At 36.9% G+C, this 20811-nt stretch overlaps 1 protein-coding gene across 2 annotated transcripts; it reads right to left on the minus strand.

Annotated features, from left to right (window-relative positions):
* Window positions 1-353: 353 nt before the first annotated feature.
* Window positions 354-20811, minus strand: ING3 (inhibitor of growth family member 3). 2 transcript variants are annotated; one of them, XM_088141688.1, is made up of 12 exons: window positions 20700-20784; window positions 20470-20541; window positions 18463-18563; window positions 16174-16239; window positions 13910-14006; window positions 12398-12469; window positions 12018-12137; window positions 9734-9891; window positions 8986-9176; window positions 4731-4923; window positions 3028-3066; window positions 354-2023 (listed from the first exon to the last, which is right to left on the minus strand). In XM_088141688.1, exons 1-12 carry the CDS (start codon window positions 20725-20727, stop codon window positions 1907-1909), a joined length of 1254 nt encoding a protein of 417 aa, XP_087997814.1. In that variant the 5' UTR covers window positions 20728-20784; the 3' UTR covers window positions 354-1906. The 2 variants fall into 2 exon arrangements, with proteins under 2 accessions (XP_087997814.1, XP_087997813.1); XM_088141687.1 differs by having other exon boundaries at window positions 357-2023; window positions 20477-20541; window positions 20700-20811.

A 20811-nucleotide genomic window follows, 5' to 3' on the forward strand; every position in this document is an offset into this window, starting at 1 on the left:
GAATTTTTAAAATTAAGGTTATGTATTTCTGCAGAGCAAAATAAAAAAAAAAGTATTAATGTACTGTAGCACACACTGAGATTATTTTGTAATATAGTATCAAGCAATCCTGAAAGAGATGCAGTAATTATTTGTTCACAACGTTCTCAATAGATATTTAAATTTCCTAAGAAAGACTTTCCAATTTCAGTCTACCATCCTAACCAAGTGATTTTATTTCAATAGAAGTTACTGCTAAACAAACATGTTTGGATCATTAAGAGTCACCCTTTGGGGGAGATGGGCAGCATATGAGAGAGAGGGAGGGAGAGAGGGAGGGAGGGGGGGGTCGGAAGTTGCCTGAATTCAAACAGCTGCTTTAAACTTCTAAGAATCTTGGCATGGACATTATCATTAAAGAATTAGCTAATCCAGATCATATGATTTTATTGTTTGATTTTATCAAAGATATACATCCCAAATTTAGATGAGAAACTGTTCACCTGCAAGACAAAAACTATTCACCTGCAAAAGCACTAACACTTTTTCACCTAAATTTATTTTCACCTAAATTTAAGACGTATTTGTCACTCTTTCTATGGACATTTTATGACCTTGTGGAAGAATCCCACTGGCAGAGATTACAATGCTATTGTTTCTCAACTGCACCACCCTAAAAAACTGCTCTGAAGAACTGGGGACAGGAGTGTTGGATATGGCATTAGAAGTTGCAGGGCAAGAGAGAAACTGGAAAACAAACCAACCACAGTATACCCCACTAATATAATTTCCCCATGACAGCAATAAAGTCAGGATCCAATTAACTATTTCTTGCCATGTCCTACCAGTTGGCTGACCTTAATTCAACACAACTTTGAATTATGCAATTTTATCTATCATTGTGCATTTCCTAGATGTAATATAAACATTAACCATTTTCAGCATTGGAAGCTTTTCTTTTTGCTTAAATGAACCTCTATTATTTAGCATTATAAATAAGGAAATCGTTAAAAAAAAAAACACCATCACACAGCAGGCATACTGCTTAGTATGTTGGAGATGGAAACCTTTTATTTATATATTTTATTAAAAAAAATAAAAACTATTTAAAATCCTCCAGTTAGACTGCATATTAGGAAAGCTTTCATGAAATGTACTGTCTTTCTTTGATACAGTATGTAAAGCATTAATACTAGCATTTGATTTTTTAAATTTGAACACCTAATACAGTTTCAATTTAAAGGATCACTTGCACAAAAAATAAACACATTTGGTATAAAAGGTTTATCACTTTAACACCATTTTTAACGACTGTGCCCTGAATGGACCCCAAACATATAAAGATTAGTGGTACATTTTTTTCCTTTAAAGTGTACAAGAGTCTGTTGCTATGTTCCAAGTACTCCAGAGGATACTAGCCCAGTGTGTGTATACAAGAACCATCTTCTTCAGCCTGCTGAATTCAGTTTCAACAAGAAAGCAAGCTATAAAGTCATCTGAAAAAGTCCATTTTCTTGACAGTCTGACTTCCTTTACCAATTATATACATAAATTCCACATAACAGCTCTTGAGCACAGAACATGCAGCAGAATGTCAGCTGAATATAAAATGATTCAAAATGTCCTTTTGCTGGAATTATCTGAAGACGAAGTTATTACTGAATGCCCACTGCTTAGAGAAAATGGTCAGAGTACAAATGTCTGCATACGTTTGCCACTGGAACAATCCATGGCTAACAGGAAAAGTATTTATAGCACAACAGTAGTGCATAAATAATTTAGGTACAATATTAAAACACAGCTAGCAAAATTAAGAAGTCAATCTTTTTGACATATCAATCCCTCTTTGACTGGCTGCAAAGAAGCGTTTCTTCCTAATCCACCTCCCAAAAGGAACACGTTAACTGGAGTGAAGTAAATGGGGCATTTATTTATGCCTATTGCCTCTTCTTTTCATTGCAGCAGTACACTGTGGACAGTACCATTTTCCTTTTGGTGCTTCTGTCAATCCAACACAGCCATAATGGAACCACTCTATAGGACACTGTAAGACAAATAAAAGAGAAGGCATGATATTCTGAAACACCAATGCTAAAAAAAGATGCAATTGATTAATATAGGACAGATTCAGAGAGACTCATAAATGAAGCAAAAATACCAGGTCTCTTTAGAAAGCCAAACTAGTTTCATCTCAGTACAGGTAGTCCCTGGGTTAAGAATGCCCAGGTTACAGACGACCGATAGCTAAGAATGGAGCCTACTGTAGCAAAATTCGAGTTAAATACACATTATTACTTATTACACCATACTACTTATACTGCATTATACAATAATACCATTCTAGCTTACATACAAATTCGACTTAAGGGCAGACCTTGGGAATGGAATTCGTTCATAAACTGGGGGCTACCTGTAGATCTATTACTTGGACATTAATATTGCTGGGACAATTACTACGCCCTTATTCAGATAGCTTTGTATGTGCAAAATCATCTCTAAATTCTCAACAGCTGTACTATTTCCCCCAACATGAACAAACAGATTTGGTCTAGTGTTTAAGGAACCAGGCTAGAAATTAGTAGTCTGTGAGTTCTAGTCCCACCTTAGGCATGAAAGCCAGCTGGGTAACTTTGGGCCAGTCACTCTCTCTCAGCCCAATTCACCTCACAGAGTTGTTGTTGTGGGGAAAATAGAAGGAGAAAGGGGTATTAGGTATGCTCGCCACCCTGAGTTATTTATAAAAATAATAAAGGTGGGATAAAAAAAAAAGTTTAGGGTTTAAATCAGACTTAGTCACACTTCTAATAAACACATTGAAGTCCCACAAATAACTTGAAGCATGTCTCATTGTAGAGCCAACTCTTTCCTCAAGCACATTGTCAGAAGCAATGAAAAAGAATGGAATGCTGCCATGTATGTACATGTGTGTATTGTACCTCCCCAGACACTTAGATCTGTTTACCTATCGAACACTGTTCTTAGAAAACTAAAGAATAATAAACAAAAACAGCATTATTCCTAGTTTCATTTATTTTCATTTATACTTACATCTTGATTATCACAGCCCACCATTTCACCGTATGACACCTATAAGGAATCAGTACATATTATTTCAACACTAGATCTTATGTGATCAGAGAACATTTCACATCAAAGAGTTATTAGGAGATATTGAGATACAATTCCAAATTTTAATATGTTGAAAGTATAGTCATACTATACATTCACTTTCCTGTTATTGCATCTTTTAGATTGGAAAGGACTTTCAGATGTTCCAAAAATTCCTATTAAAATATCCAAGAGATATTGAAATCTTCTATTTGATCATTAACATTTTAGATTTGTTTGGGAGTCACTTTGATGTACTGCCTGTTTAGAAATAAGGCTATACCAGTTTGTGGGAAACATATCTTTCCACTACTATCAGCTGCAACACGTAAGCGCAGATTACTTTCTTTTCACATATTTACTAACTGTAGTCTAGTCTCTTTATCCTTTGTAGAATACTAGCCTTATATATGAAGTAGAATGTTGTTTTGAGTTTTCAAATACAAATCTGAAAGAGCCAATTTGTACATCTGTCTAAACACAGCTGCCTTGTGTGAGATTAGCATTAGTGTTACATTTAATATATATTTAACAGCAGTGTTTGCCAGTTTATTTCTCAACAGAGAACATTTCTAAGACCTAATTCAAAGTCCAATCAGCAAGGAAGACCTACATTAAAAGTTAACAACACAGATATAGGAAGCAACAGTAACATTAAACAGTAACATTAAAATCAAACAGTCTCTCAATCTAGCCATTATTTGAATCAGCTCTGCATTACTATCATCTTAATAAAATAATTCCAAATACATTAAAAAGTATATTTTAAACATTTTAAAGCTATTTTACTGTTTAGTTATTATAGCTGCACACTACTTTCCATTACTGCAAATCTCAAAGTTTTGCAAATCTCAAATATCTGCAGTCCAGATAGAGTCAGTGTTATAGAAATATCATAATAAAAATAAAATTATTTATTCAGAATTTTGCTTGCAGAAACTCATTGTGAGACTACTCATTCTACTCAAATTTCTGTCTTATACATTTTTAAGCAGTATTTGAGGATCTATTTGTTTATTCAGATTTTCCTGTGTGTTCTATTTCCTTTCCCCCTATGTTTTCTTAGTCTGGAAGTCGACAGTCAGATTTATTTTCTGTCTTTAATACTTACATTATAAGATTTTAAACCACTGACAGGATTTTTATTTCTAGAGGAAATGTGTAACATTTCTCATAAAAAGAGTTCTTTGGATGCTATTGCATAAAAATGTTATGCTAAATTTCTTTATTAAATTCTATTAATTCTGCAACTACAAAAATAAAACAGGAGTAGGAACAGAAGGGCTGATTGATGAAGAGCAATAGCAGAAAAGCTGGTTACTGGAAGCATGTTTATCTATATTTCTTTGACGCTATGCAGATATTTTCAAAGATTTGATTCTCTATGAAAATGTTTACTACCCCTCCACAGGATTCTGCATACATTAACAAACTGTGGTCAGAATTATCTAGCTTTATAGAGTATCAATTATAATATGTGATTTTAAATCATTTTATAATTTAAATATTAACAATTAATGATAAATAATTTATTATATATTATCATTTATGTCTACTCTCAGCAAATCAGCCCTGATCAATAAACTAGCTAAACTGCCCTGTCAGAAATGGATACAATGTACTTTCTCTGACAGAATGTATACCTGATTACAAATGCAGTAACGTGGCTCATTTGGATCATAGGTCCAATCAACTTGGCTATTAGACTCAGACTCGGGGATGACTGCTGTTTGCTGGGAGAGTTCTTGGGCTAGTGCAGAGGATGAGGAACATGATGACAAAGAGGAAGATGAGGAAGATGAGGATGACTGTTGACTTGAAGATTTGTTATTGTTTCTGAAAAATTAACAAACAGATTACTTTCTCCATTCTATTTTCCATAACAAGGGACATTCTGAAAACAAACAATTTTAAAAAATTGTAACTTGATACAACTTTAAAATGAGAGAATTTCTAAGATGGGCCACTGTGTAGCAAATATTTTTCCCCTCACTTACAGAAGCCCTGAATTTTCTATCTAGTAAGGCTATGCATAAGATCTGAAAAAAAGTGATCTATGATGTATATTAGTACAAAGCACCTCTTTGAACCATTAAAGCAGCCCTGTTTTCACACAGACATTTATAGGACACTTTTAATCATAACCAACACCTTGCTTGTCTGTTGGTGTTGATCAAATTGTCTGTATGTGCACATGCACACAGGGACAACAGGGGACAGCTTTCAAAGCCACTGTTTCAGATGCACAAAAGATTTGCATTAATACACAATATGATAGTTTTTCCAAATATTTTGCCCAGCCCTACTCTGTGGTAAAAAATATGAAGAATACTGAATTTCTGTGTGTCTGATCTGAGACATCTCAAATAAATTATACTATGTACCACAGTTAAGGGGCTGTAATGTATATTACATTTTTAAAAGATTATCTTTTCAACATGAATGTTAACTATTCATATACTATACCTACAGTACTAAACCAGAAATAAGGTTATTTTGTTTTTGGTGTGAACCCATTCCCAAAAGAAGACAATCCATAGTATTGTATTTACACATACGGTACGCTGAAAAACAACACACCAAAGTATCACTTATTTTATGTGTGAACTAGGAAGTGTAAGTCCCTATTTCAAAATAATCATATGCTTTAGTAGCATTTCATTTCTTCCATCATCTGAAGTTTCTTCATTTACCATTCCTTAGGTATTTTTGGTATTTAGATATTATCTTTTATCCTATTTTTAAAATAAATTAATAGCAAAGGGCAATCTTTGGAAAAGTCATGATGCAAGAACCTGCAGGAAAGAGTCGAGAAGGATTCATGGTCTTATTCCTACACAATACATATTGTGAGAAGATCTGTGGAGTTCTCTGTGGATCTGTGGATTTTTTGGGAAGGCAATGAGATCCAGTGTTAAAGAGCCAAAGAATGTATGGAATTCCCAGAAAATGTTCTGATCATACTGAATTAACGACGTTATGCAGACGTAGGTTCTCTGTACGTACAGTAGAGTGGATCTGCTTTCTGTCCTTATTAGGCCTGTAATTTTCTGATGAGGGATATCACTTGTAAAGCTAGGAAGACTGGTCTGAGTATTTTCTGGTTTGTATTTTGTTGGTCCATATACCCTTGACTAACTGCTTATAATTGTTGCATGGCAGTCTTGAGCAACTATAATCCAGAGGGAGAATCCTGAGGGGGCACGCTTTCAAAAAAAAGGCTGCCTCATTTTTCATTGTACATTTTCTGTATAAAACATAATGCTGGAAGGTGAAAGAAACAGCTGGAATGGAAGAACCATAGCTGTGTCCATGGAATAATCTTTAGATAGAATATCAGAAGCCTGATGGACCAATGGCATCACTGTTATAGCACCTAGTCTCTTGACATGGAGATGTCCTATTGTGGCCTTGGAGTTGGATTTATTTTTCTGATGAGATATACATGGCTTTTCTACCTCACAAACAGGTCATGACATCAGTAATAACAAAGAGTAATCTTGGCAGACAATGGGGGTGAGGGGAAACTGAAGAGCAGTTTATAAGGCTAGAGAGGTGCTTCAAATGTAAAGGTAAACAATATAGCACACTTTTAGGAGGATTGTATTTAGATACTCCATAGAGAATTTGTGATTTGTTGACATACAAAATGTCCCGGATGGCATTTCCATCTCCTCCCATTTCTTTTTAAAAAATAAAAAATGGAATAAATTCTAAAATGTATCTGATGGCTTGGACTTTTTTTGCAACAGAGAAGTCATAATTAGAATTTATATGTTGGGACTGCTTCAAAGTTTGAGAAAGTCTTTCCTAATTGCTTATAATATCCAAAGAGCAAGACCTGATAGAATATTTGATGCCTTCCTCCCACTGGAGGAAGTGGTATCAGAATCTGATTCCCTCTCCAATAGACTGATTCCTCCCTAAATTAGTAGTAGTTGGTCTGAAGCAGAAGCACTCCAGTATCTGAACTAGGTGGAACTCTGGACTACTGCAATGGCATGCAGGGCTCTGGCAAAGAACTAAATGGTTATTCTGACTATTCTGGAAGCGTTTCACTTAGAATAGCATTTTGAGCTTGAGTTGAGTCCATTTTCAGCATGGAACATTTCAAGACTGGTCATAAAAACCTGTTTGAATTCAAAAACTTGAGTACTTAGTTCTTTCTTCCTTATGAAGCCAGTGGATATTTCTTCATAAGGGAAGTGTTAAGGTCCAGTTAAGATTGTAGGGCGTCATTCTTCCTTGAATTTTTCTCCATAGATTTTTGTAAAGATGACAATATATCACCCAATGGCAGACAATGGAATTTAGAAAGTAGTTATAATTCACTAGGTATTCTTTTGTTAGAGGCTTTTTCTATGAATGTCACTTTCTTTCAATATGGGAAAAGATGTTTAGCAGACTCAGAAAATGCTTTTTCTTACCTTCTCTGTAATAATTCACCCCTATACTATTAAGTAACAGTGCAAATAATATATTTTAAAAACCTTCAGCAGCAATAGCTCTTGAATTATTTTTGAAGGGAAGTTCGAAAACTGAACATCAGGGCCTAGAAACTTGATAAACTAATTGCTTCTGTGACTTAAAGAGATGAGTGGGATTAAGACAGCAATCTCATAATGCCAAAAAAGGTGAAAGATACTGCAGTGGTTGCATTCCATCTGGTGGCCAAAATGAATAACGCAGTAAAGTTCCTATTTTCTAAAAGGTTTTGCATGAAACAAAGTTTGAGATTACAGACCTGAGGCTGGAATCTACCCTCACTACATTCCTATTCAGAGGCACCTCTTGAAGTTTGTCAGATCCTGAGAGTGGTAATAGCAACAGAAGGCAGTATGATCTAGCTCCTGGGAATGGCATGAATTCCTTGCAGATTGCTGCCAAAAGGTGTTTCGCATGCTGAACTTTACTTTTGCCTTTAGCTATGTGCTGCTTAATATATACGTTCTTTTTTAGTCTTGGGAAGTTGGAAGTTGGAGCTGAAGACTTGTCCAGAAGAGCAGCAAAAGACTTGTCCTGTTTTGTTATTACTGCTGCTGCTGAAGAGAATGGACAAAGGTGGTCTTGGAAAGACTTAACAGAGGGAACACAACAAGAGTAAAACTTTTACAGGTAGTCGTTGGGTAACAATGGCAATTGGGACAGGAATTGCCATTTCTAAGTGATGTTGTCGTAAAGTGCAATGTCACATGACTGCATTGCTTAGCGATGGCAATCCCTGCAGTCCTGGTTCCTGTCATAACCCAGAGACTGCGCAGATTGTTAAGACAGGATCTTATGTGACCAGAGTCCTAGGCAAAGCAGGCTGGTGGGTGAGTGCTAGTGAGTGTGGGTGGGCCGGCGGGGCAATAGATGGGCGCTACTGAGCATGGGCAGCTGGGGGGGTTCCACGGAGCACGAGATCCCTGGGATCTCGTACTCTGTAATGGTGCTCCTCAGGAGAAAAAGTGGCAGGACTAACTTCCAGGAGTGACTTGCAACCTTCCCTGCCAGCTTCCCCTTTGCACAAATGGTGATCATGTGACTGTAACTTCCTGTGATGTTGTAATCAAGCTGGGCACCTGAGCACCCAGATTGCAATCACATGACTGTGGGGACGCTGCAATAGCTGGAACTCCGAGGACCGGTTGTTAAGCCCCCCTCCTTCAGCACCTTCGTAACTTTGAATGGTTGCTGAATGAGTGGTTGTAACCTGAAGACTACCTGTATAGGAAAGCAGAAAGTAAATGTTTTAATGCTGGGCAACAGCTGTAAGGGGTTGGGGTGGAGTTCAGAAGCAATAAACCCTGTATCTTTGTCATGTAATTTTGTCTTTCTAGGCAGTGGAAAAGTACAATACATTTTTTAATGTCTATCTTACAACAAATAAAGAAACTACAATTTTAATGAACTTACTTGCTTTTTCGACCACTCCGTGAATCTGTGGTTGATGAACTCAATGTCTGTGATAATGTAGATGCCAAAGCAGATGATGTATATCCAGTTGTGTCCCTGGATAATGCAAATTCTCTTGCAAGTTGGAAGTCATTGTTCTTAAAGGCTTCATAGCTTGCTTTTAAGCTTGATGTTCGTCTTCCTTCTTTCATCTAAAAGAAAAACAGCAATATTATAGGGTTGGTTTCAAACTTAGCCTCACTTATATTACATCTAGTACATGTTTCAAATGAAACATGACTGACTTAAATTTCCTTGACTTTCACTGCTTTACTTGAGTAAATGCATAAATCCTGATCTAATCTATAGTATGTTATGCAGCATTTAAAGCTTGTTTTGTGTATAATAATTTAAAGAATACCTTACATTTTTTTCTAAAAAATTTACTAAAGCTGTAGCTTGATCTTTCATACCCAAAATATCCCAAGAAAATTATGGATATTTTCCTCTGGTTTTTGTCTCAAGCACGTGTGGATAAAATTGTAGAACACTTACAAGTTAATTTAGTGGGAAAAGGTTTCAGAATGTCCCATGTAAAAACAAATCTCTCCTTTCCTGTAAAACCTAGTACCATGAAATGTCAACCAATAGGTACATGTTTGAAAACAGTAGTTTTAAAGCGCTAATAGCAAATCTAAACTAAATAAAAGTTGCTTTAACAACAGCCTGCTTGGGGCAGGTATTTTAAAACATACTTTGAATTCCTTACCTGTGCTGTGGCTTGCACTGCCTGAGCTGCTGCCATGGTAATAGCACCAGCTCCAGCTCCTGAAGATAATGAGCCCAGGTTATACGATGCCAATGGCTGAGAAGAATTTGCATTATATGCACTGTTGGATGAGGATGATGAATTACTGTTTCGACACCCTTGATGAATAAAGGGAACATATTTATATAGTCTAAAATGAAAACTAAAAAAAAATTAAATTTCAGAAAACTGGAAATCAGCTGTGTATGAGGGAAAATTTAGACAGTGCGCTAATTAAGAAAGAGAATCATAGGTTTTAATGATGTGCAAAGTGTCTTGGTACTGTATCAGACTCTCTCTATTTGTTTGCTCTCTCACCCAAGGACTAAAATGTAACACAGTTATGGAGGAAATGAATTGTTTATTTCACACTTCAATAAACCATTTAATGTGATTAAAAAAGCAGTGTTGGTATCCAAATTTAAATATAGGGTATTTTTTAAAATTATGATGGTATAGTAACATTGCAATACTCAAAAGTGCATGTTTTGAGAATCAAATTTCTAGCAATAAAATATTAACTGTTTTTTCTCTACTTAGTTCACCTAGATGTTATCACAAATAAAATGAGAGAAAGATATATTAAGATGCAACATGAATATTTTTAGGACAATACAGAAAGTTACAAGCATATTTTATTTGGCTTTGAATCACTTCTCATGCACTTTTAAGTGTATGGAATTTAAAATTATGCAATGGTAACCTTCTTAAAAGAAAATGCATGCCATTAAGAAAACTGAAAACATTTGCTGCATTAAGTAAAGAAAAAATCTGGTCTATGACAAATATCTCTTTTTATCAAAAGTATCTTTTTCCAACCATGTCTTCCAGCTGCAGACAAAATTTGGTGGGTTTTTTCTTCTTGTTAAAAAAAAAATACTTTCATAAACATGTCCCTGCCAAAATTGTAAGTATACAAAATGGAGGTGGGGTGGCTAGACTTTTGCTAATCTTAAAAGACTAATTCTCTTCCCTGGAAAGATACTAACAGTGATGTCACAAAGGAGCTAGCACATAAGCAAGACAGGGTTGGAGATGGAAAAAGATGAGAGGCTGAGTAAAGAAAGTAGAACAGAGGAAGAAAATAAATAGCAGGAATAGATGGGTGAAGAGAGGAGGTAAATCATGAGCCTTATGTTCTTTGTGCCAAAAAGATCCTTCAAGGTGTGAGAGTTTTCCTAGCTCTATTCCTCACCCCTTTCTTAAGAAACAAACAAGGAAAGAACAAGTTGCATTCAATCAAAGAAAACCGTGAACGACTGAGATCACAAACACACTGCGGCCCCTTTAAGTGATAGGCTGCTGCAACCCTTTGCTCAGTCTGGTTCCTAATCAGGACTAAGTATTAAGGGCTAAGCATTGGCTACTAGTATGCTTCTGGGTGAAATTCAAGGTGCTGGTAGTCACCTTTAAAGCTCTTCATGGCTTAGGGCTGGGTCACTTAGGGGACTGTCTTTTCCTGGCTGTTTCTACCTATCCCATCTAGTCTGGCAGGAGAGGCATGTTCCAGGTCCCACCTGCTAAAGAGTGTCAGCTGGCAGGGCCCAGGAGGAACCTTTTCTGTTGTGAAGCCCTCCCTCTGGAATATTATCCCTCCAGAGATTAGATTGTCCCTGTCCCTGTTGGCCTTCTGTAAGGCCTAGAAGACTTGGCTCTAACCTAGAGCCTAGGGCCCTGAGTGTGTGATGGAGCCCATCTCCTGGTTCTACTGAATGACTGATGGATGCCAGTGTAATTTTTCCCTGATACTCTGTGTTTTATTTTTTTGTATGGGTATATGTTATCTGCCCAGAGTCGTGTACTTGAAATTGGTGGCCATATAAATACATAAGTCCCATGGAACTGAAAAGCATGGGATAAGGATTAAAAGACAGGTGTAAAGAAAAAAAAAACTCTTGTTTTTGTGTTACTCATTTCGTCATTGGTGATAATCCTGGCAGGGAACTAACTTGTCCCAGAAAACGGTGGCAATGTTAGCTTTTGATTCTGTTTATTCTATTTTCCCCATGTTTGTGTTAAAGCTGCTTTTAACTTTAGGACTACTTATGCACTTATAGTTTATATTTATGCTCCAGATTTGTCATACAGCTTTTAGCAGTAAATGTTAAATAAAAGCCACTTTTATTTTTTAAAAATACCTGCTTTTCCCCCCTCAATAATCCCATTTCTGAATTCAGGACACAAAAATATGGTTCACTTTGCTAGACATGTTTAAATTTTCACTTAAATTAAAAACAGAAATTACCTTGTGCATTTTCTTTAGAGGCATCTGAAGTGAGAGTTGAAAGAAGAGCTTCAGATTTAAACTTCTTTTCAGGTACATGGTCTGCTGCTGCATGATGAGAGGAGGGATTATGTTTCCTCTCTGTATGAAGAATTAAAAAAAAACCTGTCAATCCAAAAGTCTAACCTGAGGTGTTCAAATGCAAATGACTTACTTCTAAAAACATACAAAGCTTAGCCCTATCATGCTGTTTTTATCAATTTTCAATCCACTGAATGCATTCAAGCATTTGTGCAAATTCCAGTGGCAGCTGTAGGAGAGATGGCTTTTCAAGTACATAATCCTATATTAGTTTTACATTCATACTAAATCAAATTAAAGGCAAAAAACATTCAACTTACTTTCTACTGGAGTGTGCGAGTGCGCGTGATGATTATTCAGTGGCTGTGATGGTGTATCCAGTTCTAAAGAACCTATCAGGTGAATAAATATTATTTTTAATCCCAAATATGTTTTTGATATAATATACTAAAAATATAAGAACCCTGAGAATATGAATTGTTTACTTATATCGTATATCTTATTCATTCTAATATATTTTTATCTTATAGAACTAGCATATTCCTAAATGTGATCCAGTCTTATTAGCTTTGGTGTAGCAAAGAAAAGCATAAAAAAAGCCAAAACAAAAATATTTAGAACATCAAATCACTGCTGATATGCACAAGTGTTATGCATTTGTATACAGCCTTTTTGCTTCTGCTTTGTTCCTCCATTTGTGCAACTGAAGAAAAATCTAAGAAATTGCCATTAATCATATATTTTATTAAATCAGAACTGGAAAGTTATGGCTAATGGATTTGAAGTTTATGGCTGCATATTGCAGCTAATCTGAAAATCCTTGTTTTCCCAGTTCAGAAACAATGGGAAGCTATAGTTTAACACAGCCTCCTAGTTATTTGCTCATTTGAAAGGAAATTCTTTACACAGGTACCTGGAGATGATGCATTTTCTGCAGGGTTATGCAGGATTTCATAGGGGTTATTCAATTTAAAGGCAATTCAAACAAATTGAATCAAGGTATCAATATGAGTCAGAAACTTTCTAATTATTTTTTTCAAAGATTCAAAAGTGATTCAGATTTTATGGACTTTCTGGACTATCTTTCCTTATATGAACAGATGGTGTGTGTGTGTGTGTGTGGAACTGAGCGATGAAATGGCCTGATGTTGACATAAGTGGCAGTCAGTGAGTTCATCACCTCCACAAACCCTGCCTATGAAAACACTTGAGAGATTGTTGCTCTGGGTTTGTATCTCACTTTTCTGCTAGAATCTGTTTAGCAGGATCATCAAGGAGAATGAGAAATGCTCAACTTCAGTTTGCTGCTCCTTCTGATTTAGTTTTTGAATTCAGTTTTAAATTTGGTTTGTTACCATGCATTTACTTTTTGCTGACAGTTTGAAGGCTGCTGCACAGTCCCTTCTACATCCCTGCCATAAAGATATGGAGGGGGGATTTTTCAAATGTGAACATCTTGAAGATGTCTGGTTAAAACTTTACAGGGTTAATACCTCTGAAGTACCAACCATCTCTGTTACTTCCATCCTATTCAAAACATGAAGCAGATTCAAGCATTCTGATACATCCCCATCATGTCTAAGGTTAATTCTTTTACTGAGTCAAATCTAAAATCTAATCTAACTCAAATATAAAATCACTGTAAATTGCAACATTGCCTTAAATTCTTAATTTCAGACCAAATCATGCCACCTTTGAATCTGAAGTTCAAACTGGATCTTGGATGCTTTGCACACTGTTAATACCCTGGTATTGTTAAGCCAGAATTTGATCATCCTAGAATGATATTATATGCCCTAGCAAAATTCTAAAAGATTATCATACATACTTACGTCTTTCCAGTATTTCGGTAATACCAGCATTATCTGCTTCAAGTTCCATTTTAAATTTAGCTAACTCCTGGTCCAATTTTCTTAAATGACGGTCTACCTAATTTAAAAACAGATTTTTAGAACTGACAGCTTATTTTCAACCAACGTTATCATTTCAGACTCTTAAAAGGTATTTGAATAAGAACATGAAAAACTGCCACAGAAAATATGTACAACATAACCCCTTAACATGGTAATAGCATCCATACACTTACACAAAATACATTTCATTTAATTCTGATAGATCTCTCAGCAGTTTTCAGCACTGTATCAAAAATCATGTTTCACCACGGGGAGGAAGTTCGTGCTGGAACTACTGCTGCTGCTTATATCCGGCCGAGAGATTCCAGAAGACAGCAATAAGGTACAGTGGTACCTCAGTTCATGAACTTAATTTGTTCCACGATTCTGGTCGCGAACTGAATCAAATTTCCCCATAAGGTTCAATGTAAATAAGGTTAACCTGTTCTGACCCCTATGAACGTGGTCGCCAACTGATTTTGGTCGCCAACCGAATCAAATTTTCCCATAAGGTTCAATGTAAATAAGGTTAATCCGTTCTGAACCATATGCATTTTTTTTTTAACCACAAAAATATGAAACAAAGTACAGTACAGTACGAAGAGAGAGCTGTTTCTCATTCAACCACGCTAACAGAAGTTTTTCCATCTCTTCCAGCACTTGTGTCCTCTGCTTGGTTAACATCATTACTCCTTTTGCCACATCAGCTCCTTTGATGGCCTCTTTATTCTTCAAAATAGTCGAGGATTGCCGACTTCGCCATCTTGTACTCCGAGGCCAGATCAGTCCCACGAATACCACGCTCATGCTTTTCTACAACTTCCTTCTTCAATTCAATGGTTATTTTCTTCAAAACCTTCTTCTTACCATTCTTGCTCTGCACTTTCTTGTTACCTTCACTACCGTTCTGCACGTTCTTGTCACCTTCATTACTGCTCTGCACTCTTTTTACCACCATGCTTGCTCTGCACTTTCTTTGGAGCCATGCTGGATGTACTGCATGTGCTAAAAAGCACACCAAAAAGGTTCACAGCAAGTGTCTGTCTGCGACTGCGATCTCGCCCAGAGGAAGCCACGACCACGTGTCAGAGCAGGGAAGATGGCCGCGGGTCGTGTTCGTCACCTGATGTGGAGTTCGCGAACGGAAGCAAATTTTTGCGAACACTGCTGTTCGCGAACCAAATTGTTCGTGAACAGAAGCGTTCGTGAACTGAGGTATTACTGTATCTGCTTCACCGCTCTCCATTTACTTTTTGGTTCCATTTTATCCCTCTGTCCTGTTCTGCTCCCCCCCCCCCCACATTTTCAGTGCCTGCATGGAGCCATTAAGTGAGGTCACCTGTAAACTTACAAGTTGAGCTACATTAAAACATGGGCGACACCCTTACCTATATGATTTATAGTTCAGGATGTGTTTCACTAATTGAGCTGAGAAAACACTGGCTAAATAAGCACGACCTTTAAGTCCCTATACCCCCTTAGACTTCATTTAACCATCACCTGATAAAGTCTAATGTGGCAGACAGCAACAGAGGATAGATACCCTGGCTAGGGAAAGTTCTCTCCAAAAAACTCTGACACTTAACTCTTAGAGTAATTTTGGTGCCATTCATGTATACTTTTTCTTAACATTTTTCAAAATTTCTGCAATCATTTTATATTTTATTTCTTATTGCAAACTGTCCTGAAAAATTTACAGGGTTGTGCAGTATTTAGCATTTGATTCAGAAGAGGTGCTTCAGAACACACAGGAACACAAACACAACATCTGCATAAAATTCATCAACGCAACCACACAATTCTGGAAACAGATGCAAAATGCATGAGTCACAGTCCAAAGCTGCTTTGTTGCTGCCACATATTCTAAACCACATCTTCCGAGCTGAATTTGAAGAACTGCACAGCTCATAAATATTACAAATAAATGAAATTAAATGGGCCTTTCCTCTGAGGAAATATGCTCTAAGACAGGGCATGCAAAATTCTGTAGCCAAGAGGCACACTAAAAAAAAAAACCACCACAAATTTGGTTGAATTCCAGTGGTACAAATCTAGGCAGGAGCTCTGGGACCTGCAAAAAATAGGGCAGACCTGCATGTGTTAATAAAAATATATTTCCACTGGTATACATTTTATATTTATATACAAATGTTGATACTTTCAACATTCATCTAAATCAACTCAAAATTTTCTATTTTACTTACTAAATCATAAATTTGATTAGCTAGCTGTACTTTTTCATCTGCATCTTCTAGGGCTTTGTAGTAATCCTGCATCAGAAAAATAATGTAAGCAAATTGGTCACAAATAATATTTAGTAACACATTAATATTTACTAACTGAACTAGGGTGAAACTATCTAACAATACATAATGACACTATATTAATATATTAAAATAAAACATCTTTTAAGATGGAGATTATGTGGGCAGACTACTGTAATTTCCTCTATATGGAGCTGCCCTTGAAGAACACCCAGAAGGTTCAGCTGGAGTTGCATGCAGAAACTCAGAAAGTTATGGGTGTATCTAGATTTGCCCTTGTGGAAGCATTACTGCAGGAGCTACATTGGCTGCTTGTTTGTTTCTAGGCACAAATCAAAGTGCTGGACATCACTTTTAAAGCCATACTAGAGCTCAGGACTGGTTATCTTTGAGACAGTCTGGGCTGAGACTGCCCATCCAGTAAAAGTGGGGAAAAAATGCTTAAATGTGTCTTTTCCAAGGGAAAACCATTTACAAGGGCCCCACTGTCAAGCCTTTTCAGTGACTGTGCACTCCCCACCCCACCCCATGCATGGAAAAGCTTGCTCCTTGATATCTGAAATATCTCCTCCTTTTGGGGTTTCAAAAAAACAAACAAAAACCCTTAAAGACATGGCTCTTCATGAAAGCATTTGGAAACAATGAATGCCTCAGGTGGCGCTATTAGGTAATGTTCTAATTATTTTGATTATTTTTAGCTGGATGTGATCTGCTCAAAAGGGTTCTGAATTGAGCAACATACAATGGTAAGTAAGTAAATATATTTCTGGAACCATGTTTTAAGAAGTATTCAGAGTAATGGGAAGGTTCAGAGAAAGGCAATGAAGACAATCAAGGGACTTGAAATGAAGTCCTATAAAAGAGATTGAAGAAGCTGGATATATTTAGCCTTTAGAAAACACTACTGAAGGCAGTATGATAGAATTCTTTAAATATTTCTATGCAGAACTGTCATTTTGCAGGGTACTGGATAATAGATTTAAATCTCAGAAAGGAAAGCCCTAGCTGAATGTTAAATAAAACTTTCTAACAAGATGAGCAGTTTAAACACTGGAACCAACTGTCTACAAAGGTGATAGGCTCCTTTTCATTATGTAAGTTTGAGCAGAGGTAAAATAGCTACTATCTGTCTGAGATAATTTAGATTCTGGCACTGAGCTGAATGAATGCTTATAATTCTATAATTAGAGTTCCTAAGATAAAAATGTTATTGAAGTGATTAAGACCTGTAATTTAACTAGCTCATTTTTTTTTGTTAACACTACTGAATATTTAGATATTGAAATTAAATCTGAGGATGCTAGTTGAAGTTTAAGTACTAGTTCCATCTCTTTTCACTATTTTCAAGCATGGGAAATATACAATGTCTCCTTGAATACTTGGAATTAAAATGAAAGCCAATATGTATATTTAAAACATCTGCACTTCAAAAATGTATCAATAGTTTTTAAATAGGACAGGTCATATAAAAACTGCATGGGCGTGGAAAATATATCAACATTGAAACACTCTATTTTGATTCTGAAACTACTGTTCCAAAGCTGAAACAGGTTGTTCTCGGCATTCCAGAAGCATTTCAAGCACAAAAGTGACCTCTTTCCAGCTAAAAATACTCATTTAGACTTCAAACACCTGAGTGCAAAAGACTTTCAGAATGGTTGGTACAACCTGATTCTAACATGAAATGGAGCATATCAAGTGCTAAACATTTCAAATTTGCATAGTTCTACTAAAATGCAAAATCACCCTTGAAGACTGAAGTGTTAAAATAAAAAATCTCTACTCAAAATGATCTGCATTTCAAAAGGAAGTCCTCAACCATGAAATTCATTTTCCAAGGTCATGATTCATACTTTAAAAAATCACTGTATCAATTCTTTTGTTTTGTTATATGCTTTGTCTATTAATATTTAAAATTTACAGTACAAATAATCTTTATTTCAGTCAATGACTAAGATACTTTAATGTAAAAGTGTGTCTAATTAAAATTAAAAAAAAATTCTCTAAGTATTAGAAATCTTTCCTTTGCCACTACTCACATGTTCTAGTTCTTTTTTTTGGTTAAACCGAGAATCAGATGTGATGAAAATTCTTAAGTTTTATACAAAAGAAATTCTGCATTTTATGCCATTTATGAAGTTCTTTATATGTAGCCTCAGAAGTAACATCACAACAAAATCAAGAATCTGCTTTGGAGTTTTTGTGAGAAGGCATCTGCCTTATTCTTACCTTTTTAATTGAAGTCATTTGTTCTTCCCTCCATTCCTGTTTGTTTTTCTTTGCATTCATAAAAAATTCATTTACTCTTTGCTCCAGCTGATCCATAGCATCTTAAACAAAGAGAACATTCAAGTATATTCATTTATCTGTATAAATATGTAACAGTTTGAAATAGGATAACACTAGTAAGTAAATATATTTTTAAGACATTAACAAAATGACTGGTCATGAGATGTAATTAAATTTTTCCACTGATGTCTGACTTATATCCCAGGAGCTCAAGACAGCTAACACAAGGACCTTCCTTCATTTTTAACCCACAGTAAGAGGATTAGAAAGAAGGTTGGTTTGAGAAAGTGACTTGTCCAAAGTTGCCAAGTGCATTTCCATGCTGAGGATAAGCTTGAATGTAAGTTTCCTAACCCCTAATTTGATATCTTAACTGCTAAATCACAGTGGGTGTCACTTTAACATTTTAAGGGGGATATGACAAAATCATAACAATATTTTCTTGAAATCAAGTCTTCCTAAATCCAGTGAAATTCCAAATTATTATTCCAAAATAAGGACATATAAGATCACCATATTAGGTGCATGAATTACTACAAAAGAATTAAGATTATTTCTAGATAGCATATTTAAGTTCAGGCACATTTGTCATGGAACCTGCAGTAAAGAGAGCAATTTCAATATTCTTAACTGGTGATCTGACTACATTACAGCAGAGGTAGGATGTTTCAGATGTTGCTATGCTGTAACTCTCAGCACCCAAAATGGCCAATGGTACCATTGGATAGTACTACTGAAATCAATGGTTACTGAGAGTGCATGAACATTCATGAGAATGTACTAAGCAATTAAATTCAACTGAAATATAAATGGTGAGCAAGTCCCAATTATAGCCTATGTTTGCAAAGCACATATCTATGGTTAACTTAATAATGGTTCAGTTAAAAGGGGGTGGGGATTTGCATGATACACTAAACCATAAACTAACCACTTTGGTAGAGTCAAAGTGTATCAGCTAAGAGTAATGTAGTGTATTGCACAAAGAATCTTCCAATGAATAGGCAAAGATAGGGAAAGTGTGAATACCATCAAGAAGAGAAAATTGAAATATTTAGGACAAATGATGTGCAATAAGAAATGCCAACTACTTCATACCCAAGGAAAGGTTCAAAGGAAATTAAGAACTGGAAAGTGATATATATTCAGACCGTAAAAATATCTATGTAAATGATTTGGGAATAGTACAATGTTTTGGACAGTACTGTATCACCAAAAGAATAGTGTCAGTGGTCACCTCCTTTCAGCAGAAGGCACTAGAAGGAAGTGTTGCCAATTACTGTGCAGTACATATCAACAATGTGCAGAGAAACCTTTTGTATGAGTTCTGCTTATTTACTATGTTAATTATGTATGGAGTTGACAATGATTTTTTTTACAGATGGTTCTGTATAGTGCTTAACATCTGGATGGGAAAACCCATGTTCAAGTCCATCCTCTGCCACAGAAACCCTCAAAGAACAACTAAGAGGGTTGTGGGGAAAAACTGGAGAAAACGTTGTGTACATCCCCAAGCAGCTGAAAGTCGGAGGGGATATGCATCTAACCAAACGTATTTCCGCAGGCTTATCAATTCCTTCACTGCACACTTGGAAACACAACTCATAGGCTGACTTTCATCTCCTTACAAGTGCATTATTCACCCCACCCCGAGGTCAGTTTACGGTTCTGTGTTGCTCCAAACTGCGCTCATGGGGAAGCCGCCGCTTGCTTTACTCTTAGAGTTTCTGACGAATGCAGGGCACGCACGGGCGGAGCGTAGGAGCGCGTGTATCCTGAAGGGCTGCCCCCCTTCTGCAGCTGCTGCTAACTTCGGCAGCGCCGCGCGGCTGCAAAATAACTCTTCCCACCCTTCCCTCTGGAACCCCGCCTCGCCAGCCCCTCTACTCGCCGGGCCGCGCTGGAAGCCGCGCCAGGGAGGCGGTCTGTGGGCGGGGCTGACTCACGTACTCTGCACCTGCAGGTCCATCTCGCGCATCTCGGTGAACCTGTCGCGGAGATCCATGGGAAGTTGTTCGATCACTGCAGGGAGGGAGGGGTGGAGAAGGAGTGAATCAGTTAGATGCAACGGCCGCCTTGAAAGAGGGAGGAAGGTGGGCGGAGCCTGCGCTGCGCTCTCGCCGTTCCCCCCTCCCCTCGGGCCTCTTGCCCCCCGCCGCGCTCCCACTACAGAGACTCACTCTCGAGGTAGTCCTCCAAGTACAGCATGGTGGCGGCGGCGGCAGCGAGGCCCGAGCCCAGGCGGCTCCGTTGTCTCTACGACGAGCGAGGGGGGGGGGCTGGGTGGGGTGA

The sequence above is a fragment of the Python bivittatus genome, unplaced genomic scaffold (genome assembly GCF_059951505.1).
Source record: "Python bivittatus isolate LINGU-HERP-01145 unplaced genomic scaffold, Pbiv_v1 ctg000330_np1212, whole genome shotgun sequence".
Taxonomy (NCBI): Eukaryota; Metazoa; Chordata; class Lepidosauria; order Squamata; family Pythonidae; genus Python; species Python bivittatus.

Excerpts from the sequence above, each read along its gene's own strand:
- ING3 (XM_088141688.1), bottom strand. The coding sequence starts at position 20,727 with ATGCTGTACTTGGAGGACTACCTCGAGA. Across the intron at positions 14,007-16,173 it reads CTAATCAAATTTATGATTTA|GTAGACCGTCATTTAAGAAA; the intron begins GTAAGTAAAATA and ends TTTTTAAATTAG. Across the intron at positions 9,177-9,733 it reads CAGTGCAAGCCACAGCACAG|ATGAAAGAAGGAAGACGAAC; the intron begins GTAAGGAATTCA and ends TTTTTCTTTTAG.